At 41.1% G+C, this 17,230-nt stretch overlaps 1 protein-coding gene across 1 annotated transcript in view; it reads right to left on the bottom strand.

Annotated features, from left to right (window-relative positions):
• B3gat2 (beta-1,3-glucuronyltransferase 2) overlaps window positions 1–17,230 on the bottom strand; it is an 84,838-nt gene that overhangs the window by 23,415 nt on the left and 44,193 nt on the right. Inside the window, exon 2 of the mRNA XM_021163020.2 lies at window positions 8,786–8,930. Within this exon, the coding sequence (XP_021018679.1) occupies window positions 8,786–8,930 (145 nt within the window). The remainder of the gene's footprint in view (window positions 1–8,785; window positions 8,931–17,230) is intronic.

The following is a 17,230-nucleotide window of genomic DNA, read 5'->3' as shown; positions in this document are numbered from 1 at the left end:
ACCCCTGTTGCCTTTCCCCATCTGTTGCTCCCAAGATGCATCCCATTGAGACTGATCCCTGTTTGCTCCAAGCCAGCAGAATAAGGTCACTCTCAAGTGCCACCTCTTCTACCACATCTGTCCTGAATCTGATGAAACAGACGCTCTGTGTACACTAAATTTAGCCCCAAATATATTTCCTATTGCATGCTACCAATTGAGTTGGGTCTTGTGATCTCTCCCTTCCTTGGTCTATCCTCTCTGCTGGTTCAATCTTCCCTGGCTCCTCCCCCAACCCCTTCTGTGGCCAAGTGAGGTGACTGTCCCCTGGATATAATCTCAGACAGCTCTATTCTCCCTAAACCAAGGCCCCCTTTTCCTGGCTTTCACACACTTGTGACCACTGAACTCCAGGCAGGGAATTCAGAGAACTGCAAGCATCTAGGAAGACACTCTTGGTAAGTCACATGTGAGAAACACTTCATGGTCTCATCACGTTTTCGTCAGTCATGAACTGTCTAAAATGCTGAGTGTGCTGCTCAATCGGTGTGGACAAGGGACAGATGACACTTTATCACTCATCTGGTGACCCCCACCCCCACCTTGACAGCCAGACCTTCTGCTTTCCAGAAGGTCTGCTTAGATCACTATTATTATTATTATTAATTATTATTATTTTAACTAATGTCATCCTTCATCCAGAAGTAAAAGTTTTCAACTAGGAGAACTAGTCCATCACATATCCTTGTGTCTACCACCCTAATTTCCTTTCCATTGGAACTTTCAAAACTTTCCCTTCCCTCTTTCTGTCCCTCCTATACCCTCACCCCCTACTATCTGAGACAGTGTTTGACATAGGTCAGACCAGCCTCAAACTTGCCACATAGTCAAAGTTGACCTTGAACTCCTGAGCCTTCTGACTCTATCTTCCAAACAATAGGATTACATGCATGTTCTACCATGGCCACCTGAGAGAGAGAGAGAAGAGAGGGAAAGAGGGAGAGAGAGGGAGGGGGAGAGGGAGGGAGATGAACACATAGAGGTGGGGTGAGAAATAGATAATACTCTCTGGCTTCTGAAACTGACACCACCTTTCTCTTACCTCTTGGTCACCCTTGGCCCTTCCAGTCCCACACCCATTATCAACCCACTTCCCCCAAAGGTCTAGGATGGGCCCCAGAGACTAAATGCCCTGCCACTTGGTTAGATGATGAAGCCTAATGGTTAGAAAAAGTTGTGTCAACAGAAACTACACTGTGAACAGAGGTTTAGTGTCTAATAACTCCAGTTCCTAAAACCAGAACTTGCCCAAATAACACACCTAGCGTTGATGGAATCTCAGGAGTCATTCTATCCTAACCTCTCCCAGGAGCCTCTTCTTGTAGGCCTTTTGGCTTCATATACCCACAACACCCTTGATGTTCCTACTCTCCCCAAACCTCTATGCTCTTCACATAAAACATTCTGTCTGCTCTACTGGAAACCAACTTTCCTCCATTTTGATGACAGTTTGTTCTTACTGGGTGTCGCCCCTGTGTACTCCTGTCTTCCATACTGCCCGTGCTCCTGACGCTGCATTCAGCATCACCTACAGCCTGTGACGCCTGTGGTATTTTACAACCAGACGCACAATCTATTTCTCTGTCCCTTCTTTCCTCTACCATTTTCCCTGGTTCTGTCTCCCAGGATACAACCCCAGCTCTGAAAGGACATGTTCCCTGAATGAAGGAGTCCTTTCTCAGGGATTTCATGTTCCCATGGCGGTTGGACTTTCAGGCATCAGGAAGATGTACCTGGAAAGCCACATGTGAGAAACACTTCATGATCACATCTCATTTTGTGTCAGTCATGAAATATCTAAAGCATCAAAAGTGACTGGGATATCACTTAACGGGCCTCTGGTTTTGTATATGAACACATCAGTACAATGGAGTCTCAGAAGCCATAATTGGTCTAGGAATCCCAAAGTGGGGCTTGTGTGTCTGTCTGAAACGCTCAAATTTATAGAATATGCACCAGCCTTAGCTGATTAGTATCAGAAATGTGGTACATTCAGTTTGGTGTTTTTATCAGAAGAGAGTATCCACTGCATGTCAGACACTCACCCAGAAACTGTTCATGCCGTTATTAACCGAGTACAATGTCCACCTTGCTGCTTCCTGGAGTTAATGCTAAGGTAATGTAAAGTCAACATAAACATGATCAAAATATACTTTATGGAGACATTTTAATATCAAAATGAAATATAGACACTTTAATATAACATATATGTATAATTCAATATAAGGCTCTCAGCATTAAGTTCTGAATTTAAGCAAATCTGGATCCCCTGGAGTGGCTTCAAATTACCTTCAGCTCAGCTCTTTCAAGCAATGTTTGTTACTGACATTTCCGCAGAAGTGGCCGAAATGAGGCTGTCACTTGAAAGTAATTCCCTGCCCACAGAGCAGACCTAAAATGCTGCGTGGACTGCCTGTTTGAGTCAGTTGTCAGATGCCAGAGTTATTCTGGGAATAGAAGCCTCAGGCACAACCCTGTAGAATACTCCAGGGTTCCCATTGTCTTGGCAGATCAGTGTATACCCAAAGCCAACAGCAAGCCACAGGTCGGCCTCCTGCAACGCTTCCTCTCCATCTCATAGGGATATTAACTTAAGGGGTAATGATTAGAGAGTTTTAAAAATGTCCCATAGAGCAAATCCTTTCCTTTAAAATAGTAATACTGTGTCACCTTCAAGAAAATATCATGCCACGTCTGCTTCTGTCTAACATCACGCACACAGGAAAGCTTCAAAGCAGTGTCTTATGTTATCTGACAGATTTTCAGCATCAGGAAGGTCCAATGCGACACCAGAAGACAGTCTGAAGGCTGTATGTAGGACACGAGGCAGGCAGGCGCATCTCTCCTCTATATCTGATATTTACAGGAGCTTCAGTGCTGGGCTATGCTGTGGCTTCACCAAAACACCAGCATGCTGGGTTCTGAGCACTGCTGCTGGCCACGCTCAGGAGCAACAGCAATATAGTCCTCAGTGATTACGCGCTGTATGTCTTCTCAGTCAGCCTGATAAATACTAGAGATACCCGAAGTACCCGAAGTGCAAAACATTGTCATAAACAACTGCCATGGAGCCACTGAACACCATGCTCTCTGCAGGATGCAGCTTCTGGCTTCCTTCTCCCACTTTAGAGATTATCATTCACGCACACTTATTCATCCATTCTCATAGCCATTCATTCATTCTCATATTCATTCATTCATTCATTCATTCCCATCATTCTCATATTAATTAATTATTTCATTCATTCTCATATTCATTCATTCATTCTCATCATTCTCATATTCATTCATTCATTCATTCTCATCATTCTCATATTCATTCATTCATTCTCATATTCATCCATCCATCCATCCATTCATTCATTCATTCATTCATTCACTCTCCCCTTCCCTTTCTTTCTCCCCTCCCTCTCCATACTAACATGAAAATGAGGAAGAAAGTACCTAATTCATGGGCCTAAGGACCTGAGAGTTCTTCTCCCTGTTTCTTTTTATTTTTCCCATTTTTTTTGTTGGATAATTTCTTTATTTACATTTCAAATGTTATCTTCTTTCCCAGTTTCCCTCCCTCCCAGAAACTTCCTATCCCCTCCCCCTCCCCCTGCTTCTATGAGGGTGTTCCTCCACCCATCCACCCACCTCTGTTTCCTTACCCTCAATTCCCCTACATTGGGACATCTATTGAGCTTTCATAGGACCAAGGCCCTCTCCTTCCACTGATGCCTGACAAGGCCATCCTTTGCTACATATGCAGCTGGAGCCATGTGTATTCCTTGGTTGGTGGCCTAATCTCTGGGAGCTCTGGGGGGGGGTCTGCTTGGTTGATATTGTTGTTCTTCCTATGGGGTTGCAAAACTTTTCAGCTCCTTCAGTCCTTTCTCTAACTCCTCCACTAGGGACCCTGTGCTCAGTCCAATGGATGGCTGTGGGCATCCACCTCTGTATTTAAAAGGCTTTGGCAGAACCTCTAAGGAGACGGCTATATCAGGCTCCTGTCAGCAAGCATTTCTTGACATCCACAATAGTGTTGGGGTTTGGTATCTGGGATGAATTGCCAGGTGGGACAGTCTCTGGATGGCCTTTCCTTCAGTCTCTGTTCTATACTTTTCCTCTATATTTGCTCCTGTGAGTATTTTGTTTCCCTAAGAAGGACAGAAGCACCCACACTTTGGTCTTCCTTCTTCTTGAGCTTCTTGTGGTCTGTGAATTGTATCTTGGGTATTTGGAGCTTTTGGGCAAATATCCACTTAAGAGTGAGTGCATACCACCATGTGTGTTCTTTTGTGATTGGGTTACCTCACTCAGGATGATATTATCTACTTCCATCCATTTGCCTAAGAATTTAATGAATTCATCATTTTTAATAGTTGAGTAGTACTCCATTGTGTGAATGTACCACATTTTCTATATCCATTCCTCTGTTGAGGGACATCTGGGTTCTTTCTAGCTTCTGACTATTATAAATCAGGCTGTTATGAACCTAATGGAGCATGTGTCCTTGTTATATGTTAGAAAATCTTTTGGGTACATGCCCACTTCTCCCCATTTCTATGGAGACTGTACAAGTAAAGTCTAAACCAAGATGAGCATTTTAAAGTTTCAGAATGAGAGCAGACTTCTTCAAACCCAGACTCATTATCTTGCCAACAAGATTACCCACATTTTTAGGCTTCCAGAAATATCAATAATTTATTGAAAACTAAGATACATAGCAAATTTAAGTGGGGAGTGAAGTTTTCTTGAAGGTGACAACGTATACCTATTTTAAGTAAGAATTCCAAAACAACAGTTAGATCAGACAAATTTATGATATGCATGCTTCATTGTGGTTTAGAAATGTACTGAAATGGGCAGAAAAGTCCAAACAGTAGTCCTGTCACAGGAAGAGATTTCCATAGAATTTTAGCAGTGAAAATATCTCTCAGGTCTTGCAATGAAAGTCCCCAGTGCATAAGCCTGCATGTCTTCCTTGTATTTCAGAAAAATAAATTTGGAAACGAATGCTAGAAATTATCCAAGCTGCCCTCACCAAACTGCTCATGCAAGGTAGTGTGCATCCTGGAAGCTGTCTGGGGATGGTCATGAGATAAGATTCATGGATGTTCAGGACCAAATGACCGTATGTCAGCTGTCTTCTCTCCCAGTGGTGGTGAATTGTCACTTGGCTGTCCAGCATGTAAGCCTCTCTCTGTGTTTACCAAGGTGTGGCACTAGGACAGGCAGGCAGTGGGACTCTCATGTAACCCCCTTTCTCACCATAGGAGGACACTGCATTCCAGAGAAATGGAGGGACTTTTCATGGTTTCTCCAAGTTGACTGCTTTAGCTTACATCATAGTCAAAAAAGATGTTTAGTTTTTCAAACACTCATGATGTTTTAGGCTTGAATTTTCAGAGCCATGGATGAGACTGGATGGGAAAAACCCCTAGGATCAATAACTGACTATGGGATGCCTAACCCCAAATGATACAACTACAGTGTAACCCTACACCTAAGAGAATCGCAGAAGAGGAGGTGAAAGGAGCATTAGAGCCAAAGACCCAGGATGCCTGCAGTTAGTGTTCCCTAGACATGACAGGGGAAGTGTACCCATGAACTCTCAACAGCATAGTTGACTAAACAAGGCCAATGTAGGAACAACATCATTGACAAGCTAATGTGGACAAAGAATTGCATGTGGCCCCACCCACAGGTAATCATTGGCTTCTGAGAGGGAGAATTAGATTACTGTATGGAGAAGCTGCTCAGCCTAGGACACATGTACATATGAGCAATGCTAAAGGCACTCAGTAGGTTATATATACATGTACACACACACACACACACACACACACACACACACACACACAAACATGTATATACATGTACGAGTAATAATTAAAGAGGTCAGGAATTGGGGGCCACTGGAGGAGCTGGAGGGGGCAAAGGAAGGTTGAGAATGAAATAGATAGAGTTCTCAACATTTTTATTTAAAAAAAAAAAGAAGCAATGGGTTCTCCCATGCATGGAGAGAACCTACCTCTTAGCTGCTCCAGCTAAATGAGGTGCCAGCACAGCTCTGGGGCTTTAAAAACTAAAACCTAAAAATATGGACAGTGAATTTGGGCCATGGGGCAGGAACAAGAGATCTAGACTAGCCAAGGTTCCAGAGACCATGGCAAATATCCTCAAGTCTATGTTCTTTTGTAGTCTGTAAAATGAGGCTCAAAACTCATTTGTCTTTTCCCATGATGCATTGAGATAGATACACCATGGTAGCTATTGAGTGTTTCATTCTCAACTTCTAGTATTCTTTACAATCTGTTTTTTTCGGATTTTTTATTAGCTATTTTCTTCATTTACATTTCAACTGTTATCCCGAAAGTCCCCTATACCCTCCCCTGCCCTGCTCCCCAACCCACCCACTCCCACTTCCTGGCCTGGCATTCCCCTGTCCTGGGGCATATAATCTTTGCAAGACCAAGGACATATCCTCCCATTGATGGCCGACTAGGCCATCCTCTGCTACATATGCACCTAGAGACACAAGTTCTGGGGTGTACTGGTTAGTTCATATTGTTGTTCCTCCTATTGGGTTGCAGATCCCTTTAGCTCCTTGGGTACTTTCTCTAGCTCATTCACTGGGGGCCCTGTGTTCCATCCAATAGATGACTGTGAGCATCCACTTCTATATTTGTCAGGCACTGGCAGAGCCTCACAAGAGATAGCTGTATCAGGGTCCTGTCAGCAAAATCTTTCTGGCACATGCAATAGTGTCTGGGTTTGGTAGTTGTTTATGGGATGGATCCCTGGGTGGGGCAGTCTCTGGATGGTCCTTCCTTCCATCTTAGCTCCGAACTTTGTCTCTGTAACTCCTTCCATCGGTATTTTTTTCCCCATTCTAAGAAGGAATGGAAGTATCCACACTAAGATATGGGCACAGGGGAAAAACTCCTGAACAGAACAGCAATGGCTTATGCTGTAAGATCGAGAATCAACAAATGGAACCTCATAAAATTGCAAAGTTTCTGTAAGGCAAAAGATACTGTCAATAAGACAAAAAGGCCACCTACAGATTGGGAAAGGATCTTTAGCAATCCTAAATCAGATAAGGGACTAATATTCAATATATTCAAAGAACTCAAGAAGCTGGACTTCAGAAAATCAAATAACCCTATTAAAAAATGGGGTACAGAGCTAAACAAAGAATTCTCAACTGAGGAATACTGAAGGGCTGAGAAGCACCTGAAAAAATGTACAACATCCTTAATCATCAGGGAAATGCAAATCAAAACAACCCTCAGTTTCCACCTCACACCAGTCAGAATAGCTAAGATCAAAAATTCAGGTGACAGCAGATGCTGGCAGGGATGTGGAGAAGAGGAACATTCCTCCATTGCTGGTGGGATTGCAAGCTGGTACAACCACTCTGGAAATCAGTCTGTCGGTTCCTCAGAAAACTGGACATAGTACTACCAGAAGATCCAGCAATACCTCTCCTGGGCATATATCCAGATGTCCCAACTGGTAAGAAGGACACATGCTCCACTATGTTCTTAGCAGCCTTATTTATAATAGCCAGAACTGGAAAGAACCCAGATGTCCCTCAACAGAGGAATGGATACAGAAAATGTGGTACATTTACACAATGGAGTACTACTCAACTATTAAAAATGATGAATTTTTGAAATTCTTAGGCAAATGGATGTATTTGGAAGATATCATCCTGAGTGAGGTAACCCAATCACAAAAGAACACACATGGTATGCACTCACTGATAAGTGGATATTAGCCCAGAAACTTAGAATACCCAGGATACAATTTGCAAAACACATGAAACTCAAGAAGAAGGAAGACCAAAGTGTGGATACTTTGTTCCTATTTTTTACAATCTTATTGCCTCAAGATTTATAGTTTCAGAATAAGGGTGGCAAGTCCAGTTTAGAGCATAGTATTCTCACCATCAGAGCAGAGAGTCTCTGACTGTGGTTGAGAAATACACATGAAAGAAGTGAGAGAGCCCAAGCTGACAAGACAGTGCTGGTGATGGATGCAATCAATTCTGAAAGCTTTCTCTTCACCTTGTCAGTTATAGATGGTAGCAATCATTTTCCCTCTAACCCTCAGGTTTCACATCCCATCCTTCCACAGCAATCAAGAGCATCACTTTCTAGAGCCCACAGAAAATGAATCTCTTTTTGACAAAGCAGTGTTTGAAAACTTTGTGGTCCACATGGGTCTAATTCAATTCAGTTGGTTGGTCAGGAAATGAAAACTTTAAAAGATAGTTCTCTTAAAAAAATAATGGATGTATGGAAAACCAGAACCCAATTTTATGTTTTAGCTTTTAAATATATTAGTAAACCACTAAATTTATCAATAAACATTAAAATGACTTGTCAAGTTTAATTTATTACCAAAATTGTCACTCGACATGACATATTTAATATATCATCTTCCTAGACAGAGGCACCAAAAGGTTTTAGCTAATAGACTACACAGAGGTGGGAGCTATGGTTCCATTATCTCTAAACCCCATATGCCCAACCCAATACTGATGTATAAACTTTGTTAGACAAAAGTGTAGAGAGTATTTTCTAACCACTTCTAAAATCAACTTCAACTTGAACCATCAAATAACCTATTTTGAATATTAATATTTCCTCTGATGAATGAGGTACACTTAAGGGTTTTATGCAAATTGGTCTTTCCCAGTTTCTTCTAGGCCCCATCCAACAGGGACAAATGTCCCATGCATTCTGCTCACCAGCCATGTCAATGGCAAAAGGCCTGTCTTCTCTCCATCCGGTGTACCAGCCAACAACTTTGCCATTTTTTACCAACGGACGTTCATAGCGTCGCCCACCAACTAGTCCCACAGGCCAGACAGAAACCTTGCGGGTGGTCCTCATCTACAAAAGGGAAAAGAGATGAGAGTAACTTTTATTAATATGCAGTGATCCATGTAAACAATGAAGTTCCTATGGTTTCAAAATTTTAAGGTTTCCAAAGGGAATATCCACTTCCCTTCCACCCCCCCTGTCCCCAGTTCACTGTCATTTTGACTTTCTCCGTGTCTTTAGCCTCACTGTTCATACAGAGGGCCCAAGACTTAAAGAGAAACAAAGGCATAGTAGTGCATGCCTTTAGTCCTAGCACTTGAGAGGCAGAGGCAGGTGGATCTCTCTATATTTGAGGCCAGGTCTATATAATCAGAGCTCCATAGACCCTGTCTTTAGAAAGAAAGAAAGAAAGAAAGAAAGAAAGAAAGAAAGAAAGAAAGAAAGAAAGAAACAAACAAACAAACAAACAAACAAACTAGGTGTCAGTGCCCCAATATCACTTATTTGAAGCCAACCTGTAATATTGAATGCTTCTCATTTGTCTCCAGATTGAATCTATTTAAGAAAGAATTAACTCCCTGGTTTTTTGTTTTTGTTTTTGTTTGTTTGTTTTTTTAAAGTGAGTCATTTTATTCCCTAGGAAATTTCATGGTTCAGTAAGTGAGGTCATTCAGAATGACTTTCTCCAAACTTTTCATTTCTATAGACATATACCTTGGCTGGGAGGCAGAGGCAGACAGATCTCAGTATTCAAGGCAAGCCTGGTGTAAGTAAAGAGTTCCAGGCTAACCAGGGTAACATAGTGAGAACTGTGCAAAAAAAAAAAAAAAAAAAAAAAAAAAAAAAAAAAAAAAAAAGATTTCAGAGCAAGGAAACAATGTTAAAACTTGCAAGAGGAAAATGACAACTCACAAGGGCAAATTCTTCTTGCCTCAGAGCAGAAGCCCTAACTGCTACAGAAGCATGTAAGGATGTACTTCAAGTCTTGAAAGTAAACAACCCTGACAACTAAGATTTTTATACCCAGCAAAGTTATCTTTCAAAAGTGACGAGGAAATAAAGACCTTCTAAGATAAGCACAAATAAACAACCTAAGGTGACAACATACTCCAGAATAAACTTAAGGGAATTATATGCAGAGAGGAAGGAAACACAAACAAGAGCTTGTGTTATAATAAATTTCATGAGAACAATACGAGAAACAAATGAAAACCCAGAAGAAATTAATCGTCCTTTCACAAATTTTATAAAAATTTATGATGGATATGGGAAAGTAAAGGAATTATATTTGAACCAACTTAAAAGCATTATTACACAAATCAGTAAATGATAGTAGCTTAATGTAAATGCATTTAACATTTCCCCCTAAGAGATGAAGTTTGGTTGGTTGAAAAAAAAACCAAAGCCAAAACCAACCAGCCAACCAAACAAAGCAAACTAACAAAAAGCGAAACAAAACAAAAACCAAGCCAAACCAACAAACCAACCAACCAACCAACCACCACCACCACCAACAACAACACAGCCCAAAAAAATGTGTCATAGATAACGATAAACTGAAAGCAAAAGGTTGGAAAATTATATTCCAAACAAAGGGAAACAAGACAAGCTGAAAGGTGACAATTAAAACCAAGCCATACAATATATCAAAGAAGTAGACTAGAAGGAAAAATTGGTCAGAGGAGACAAAGAAAGAATAACCCATAAAATATATAACAATTATAAATACAGGTATCAACCACTGACATCCAATTCTGCAACACAAGTACTATTACACATAAGAGGCAGACATAATAATAATCACTGGTTCAGTAACTATCACCAAATAGGTCATTCAGAAAACAGCCAACTTTGGAGTTAATTATACCCTAGATCAAATGGACCAGATATTCTGTTGGAGTGCACACTAGATGTTCCTCTCAGCATTCCATGAAACATTCTCTAAAACACCACACTGTTTCATTCATAACATAATCTAGTTCCTTTATCATTTCTATGATAAAATATATTGACAAAAGTGACTTAAGAGAGAAAGGGCTTACTTTTATCTTGGCTTACAGGTCCAGAAAGTTAGAATCCATCATAACAGTAAAAATAAATGACATCAGGCAGGGGAGGCCTGGTGGATGAGCAGGAGGTTGGTCAGTCACATTGTGTGCAGACTTGAGCAGGAAGTAAGGCTGGGTAGTAAAACCTCAAGGGAGCTCCCAGGAACTTACAGTTAGGATCCACCTCCTAAAGTTTTTAAATTTTCCCAAAGAGTGCCACCAGCTAGGGACACCTGTAGTGGGTTGATCTGATGCGGCTTGTATTCTAATGCAAAATACTGGTTCCTCAAGATGTGGTTGCCCCTGATGAGCAGATCGCATAAAGTAATGCCATGTGAACCTTATTCTCAATCTAACTGGTCAATAAAAGAATAGAGACTGTGATTGGGCAGTGGAGGGAAAAGGTGGGACTGGAAGTTGGAGAAAAAAAAGAGGAGAGGAAGACAGAGGAGGAAGGAACCACTATTGACTAGAACCGAATGGCCATGACAAACAGCAAGCAACAAGGGACCTGTAGTTGGGGAATCATCATCACCATCATCATCATCATCATCACCATCGTCATCATCATAATGCCCTGGAAGCTCGCCTTCAGCCCCATCTTATGGAAGCATTTTCTTACTTTTGATTCCCTCTTCTCAGATAACTTTAGCTTGTGTCAATTTGACATAAAACTACCCAGCACAAAAATCAACAGAAAAATTAGTAGCTTTTCTATATAGAAATAATGAACTTGCTCAGAAAGAAATTAGGACACAATCACTCTCACTATAGCGGTTTGAATAGGTTTAACCCCCATAGACTCCAGTGTTTGAATGCTTGGCCAACAGAGAGTGGCACTATTAGGAGGTGTGTCCTTGTTGGAGGAAGTGTGTCACTGTGGGATGAGCCTTGTCAGTCTTCTGTCTGGTTTTAGATCAAGAACTCTCAGCTCCTCCTGAGCCATGCCTGTCTGGATGCGGCCATGCTCTTGCCTCGATTGATAATGAACTGGCTCTCAGAACCTGTAAGCCAGCTCCAATCAAATGTTGTTCTTTATAAGAGCTGCCTTGGTCATGGTGTCTGTTCCCAGCAATGAAAACCTAACTAAGACACCACAGTAACCTAAAAAAGAAATTAAAGAGTAGGTCTATCAGGTGAAACCTGTGTAATGAAAACTTTAAGATTATGAAGGAAGAACTTGGAGAGAGGTAAAGACTCTCACTGCTCACAGATTGGTAGAGTTAGCATCATGACAACAGCTGTATGTCTACAGACCCAACACGATTCCCATCCAAATAACATTATTCATAGGAACAGAGAAGAGAAAACAAAAGTTCACAGGGAAGCACAGAATGCTCTGGATAGTGGAAGCAGTCTAACCAGAAGGAAAGATGTGGTCAGCGTCATAATACCTGACCTCAGATTATAATGCAGAGAGACAAGGATGGCAGGGTATTGGTACCAAGGTGAAGCATGTGGACAAATGGAAAAAGTACCCAGAAGAAATTTCACCAAGCCTCAGCCACCAACATTTGACAAAGATGGAAACTACATTAAAATAGAGAGGTGTTACTTCAAGAAATGGGGTTAGAGAGATGTCTCAGGGGTTAGGAGTGGAATCACAACTGCATGTGACTTCACCTTCAAGGAGATTCCACATCTCTGGGTCTCCCTGGGCAACTGCATTCACATGTGTATCCTGCTGCCCCCCCCCCACATCCATACACGTAACTGAAAAATAATAAAAATCCATTAAGAAAGACTCGGTGCTGGATATGGACATGCAAAAGAATGACACCAAGTCTACATCTTCTGCCCTGCACTGAAGGTCAAAACAGGCCAAAGCTGTTAATACAAGAAAATGAAACGTAAGAACTGTTAGATTAGAATTTAGGGAAAACACTTCACAATATAGGCACAGGCAAAGAGTTTCTGAGGAGGACTCTAGACACTCAGGAAATAGTGGCAAGGATTGACAAACTGGATCTGATGAAATTAAAAACTTCTGTACTGGAAAGACACTTCCAGTAGAACTAAGAGAAAGCCTACGGAATGGGAGAAAAATCTTTGTCAACTGTAAATCTGAGAAGGGATTAATATCTGTAAAGGCCTAAAAAAATTAAACACCAAAACAATTCATCCAATCAATAAGTGGGAAAATGAATAGAACTGGAAGTTCTCAAAAGCAGAAACAATTAATACATGAGAAAAACATTTAACATCCTTAGCCAGGGGGAAATGAAAAGTCACAACTGGACTGCAAGCCAGGCATGGTGGTGTAGGCTTAGATCCCAGCGAATGGGGGGCAGATACTGGTGGATCTCTGTGAGTTGGAGGGCAATATGGTTTACAGAATGAGTTTCAGACTAGCTAAGGCCACACATTCTCTATAAGAATAGAGAAAACAAAAACAAAAACAAAAAACGAAACCAACCCCACCAATGAGCCAAATTACCCAATGCTTAAATTCATAGACACAGAAGACTCTGGATAGCGAAAGCAAGCCTAATCAGAAGGAAAAACATGGCTGGTATCATAATATCAGATATCAAATTATAATACAGAGACAAAGATGTCATGGTATTGGCATGAATACCAAGAGATGGCTCAGCAGTTATGAACACTGGCTGCTCTTCCAGAAGATCCAGCTTCAATTCCCAGGACCCACATGGCAGCTCCACTTCTATGGGATCTGGCTCCCTCACACAGACACACATCCATGCAAAACACAATGCGCATGAAAATAAATAAACATTTTACAAGGCAGTTAATGGTTGGACAATGTCATATAATACATTTTTAAAGCTTACATTGTTAATCTATTGTCAAAAATGTAATGAGGAACTGTAAAGATGACAATTTCTCAAAATAAATAAATAAAATTAAAAATCTACACTGAGATTACATCTCACAATAGTTACAATGACTACAAACAATGGGGAAATGTTAGCAAAAATGTGGGGTGGGGACAAAGAAAACCCTAATATACTATTGCTCAGAATTTAAATCAGTCAAGATACTGGAAAAATAAGAATGAAGAATCTTCAAAAACATTAAAAAATGTATCTACCCTTTGACCTAGCTATACAGTCCCTAGGCATATACTCAAAGAGACTGGCATCAACAAACTGCTTGCATACTTGCCCGACCACACCTACTGTAGCACTACTCACAATGCTGTCTGTCCAGATGTGTATCAGCAGATGAATGGATAAAGAAATGTGAGGTATCAAGAACACAACTTATATGCCATTCACAAGAAAATACGTGAAACCAGAGATCGTCTTGTCAAGTTCAATGAGCCAGACTCAGAACTACAAATGCCATGTTTTGTTTTGTTTCGTTTTTTTCTTCTCATAGGTAAACTCTGGATTTAAAAGGTGTACTAAAAACACATGTATAGAGAACAATTGTAAAGACTGTAAATGTCCCTGTATAGGTTGTGAAGAAGCAGGAGTTAGAAGATGTGTTCAGGGGAGGGGTCCATAGACTATCTGGGGAAGTTATAGAGAACTAGAAGACATAACAAACTCTTGCTCTACAATGACAGTATTTGCAAAATCACCTGACTGTTCATATGACAGGATATAGGACAGTGGTTCTCAACCAAAAGTCATGACCCCTTTGGGGAGTTGAAAGACCCTTTTACAGGGGTCATATGTTAGATACGCCGCCTATCCGATATTTACCTTACAATCCATAACAATAGCAAGATTGCAGCTTTGAAGTAGCAATAAAATAATTTTATGGTTGGGGGGGCACTGCACCATGAGGGGCTGTATTAAAGGGTCTTGCCATCAGGAAGGCTGAGGACTCTTTATCTTGAGGACCCTTTATCTAGAGCTGCCAAGGAAACAAGCCTATTAGTTCTTCATCAGGGTTGCCTTTAAAACACATTTCTGGGGTTACTTTGACAAGAATTATTGAAGCAGAAAGAACCACTCTAATGTAGGCAGTGCCTCCCCTGTGCTGTAGGGAAGGACTCCAGAGAAAAGGAGCAAATCAGCTGAACCAAGTGTTCATTTCCTTCTCCTCCCTGAGAGAGGATGCGGTGTGATCGGCTGCCTCAAGCTCTTGCTACCATGATGTCCCTGCTTTGTTCTATTGTCCCCAGGAACCATAACAAACCCTTACTTGTATTAAGTTGCCTTTGCCTTATATTCTATGTAAGCAATGGGAAAAGTAACTTAATGTAGATACATAACTGAATGCTCCACAAAATATATACATACATACATACATACATACATACATATATACATATATGTGTATAGCTTGCTCTATCTATCTATCTATCTATCTATCTATCTATCTATCTATCTATCTATCTATCTATCTATCTATCTATCATCTATCTATCTTTCTACATACATACACATATGGATGACAGGACAAGAAAGAACAGGGACACATGGGCAACAGTGGGAGGGTGTGGCAAACAAGGAAGGATAATGATATGTGACTAGGAGTGAAGTACAAAGATACACATGATTGACAATGTCATTATGATCCTCATTATTAATGCATGCTAATTTTAAAGAAATTATCAAAAGTGACAATAAAAATGATTGTAAACTGAGAAATAATTTTATTCGGAAGAGAAGTGGGTTGCCTGGAGGATTTTTCAAACGCGATGGGGATGCAAGTCGTGCCCTGAGCGTGAAGTAATTAGATCTTCCATCATTCCAACTCTACTCATTGTTCACAACCCACCTTGTTCTAAACGGATTTAAGGGTGGGAAGCATCCCAGGCAAAGGTAGTTTTAGTATGTTGTTTTCCCTCGAATGGGAAATGACTATTTTAATAGTTTCTGTTACTTTTATACTAAATCATTTACAATTACCCTGTGCTAGTTCATATCAACTTTCATGATGATTTTTTTAAAGGTCTACTGAGTTCTAAGTTGCTGCAGCAGGAGTAATCACACATATAGGCTAGGGTCCACTTCTGACCTGTATATAGGTCAGAGTGTCTGTAAAGCTGATTTAATATGCCTTATTAGGCTTTTCCTTTCTGTTGTCTATAGACATCTATATGCTATAAATGTACCTGGTACAACTGAAGCACTTTTGAACCTTTGCTAAAAACAGTTGGTTGTACACATCTGAGTGGGTTTGCTTCTAGAAAGTCTACTTGGATCCATTGTCTGTACATGTATTAACTTTGAGGCCAGACTTTTGGAGTGCTGTCACAGCTCTGTGAATTTGCCACCATGTGGTGGCAGTCCTCTGACAGCTTCCTTCACTTCTGAAGTTTTTCCACGGTTCTGTGTCCTTTGCATTTCTATGTGAAGTTCACATTCTGTCAACTTTAGCATTGACTGCTCCAGTATAGAACTGACACACCAGTTTGGTGAGAGCTGCACCTTTAAACAAACAATCAAACAAATAAACACAGAGAGCAATTACCAAGGTTTTCACAATATAGCCCTTACCCCAATTTACTGCATGTCCAAGCTCTTCCTCCTTACATACTTCAGATAGGTCAAATATATCTTTCTCTTTCAAATACACAGAGAGCCCAGTTCAATTTGGTACGTATGTGTTATTTTTCATTATCAGAATGGTTTATATCTTTAAGACACCAAGCATAGACCTGCGTGTTCTGCTACCATTTCCTTTTACAGCTCTCTCTCTCTCTCTCTCTCTCTCTCTCTCTCTCTCTCTCTCTCTCTCTCTCTCTCTCTCTCTCTCTGTGGTATATGCATGTGAGTACAGGTGCCTGTGAAGTCCAGAAGAGGGAGTCAGGTTCTTTGGAACTTAAGTTTCAGGCCCCTGAAAGCAGCCCTATATGGGAGGGGACTGAACTTGGATGTTCTACAAGAGCTGTATGCACTCTTAATATCTAAGCCATCACTTTAGCTTCTGTTTGTCCTCCTCATTGTACATAAAGTTGTGCTCTGTCATTAACATCCCAAACAATGTTTGACAGGCCTGCACGTGTCATGTACTCATTTCAATGTAGAACCAACAAGCTGTGTTTAAAAGAGAGTCACAATCAAATGGGAAGGACAAGAACAGAGGACAAACGTTTGTTGGGGGTGCCAGTGAGAGGATCAGTGGGTTTGAGGTGCATGTGTGCAGGTCTGACCACCTGAGTTTGATCCTCAGATCCTACAAGGTGGCAGAAGAGAGCAGACTCGAAAGATCTGACTTCTACATGGGTGATGTTGTACACACACACACACACACACACACACACACACACACACACAGAGAGAGAGAGAGAGAGAGAGAGAGAGAGAGAGAGAGAGAGAGAGAGAGAGAGAGAGAGAGGTAGAGAGGGAGAGGGAGAGGGGAGGGAGAGGGAGAGGGAGAGGGAGAGGGAGAGGGAGAGGG

The sequence above is a fragment of the Mus caroli genome, unplaced genomic scaffold, assembly GCF_978045245.1.
Source record: "Mus caroli unplaced genomic scaffold, Mus_caroli_1 scaffold_1, whole genome shotgun sequence".
Classification (NCBI taxonomy): domain Eukaryota; kingdom Metazoa; phylum Chordata; class Mammalia; order Rodentia; family Muridae; genus Mus; species Mus caroli.
This window is presented reverse-complemented; position numbering and strand designations above follow the sequence as displayed.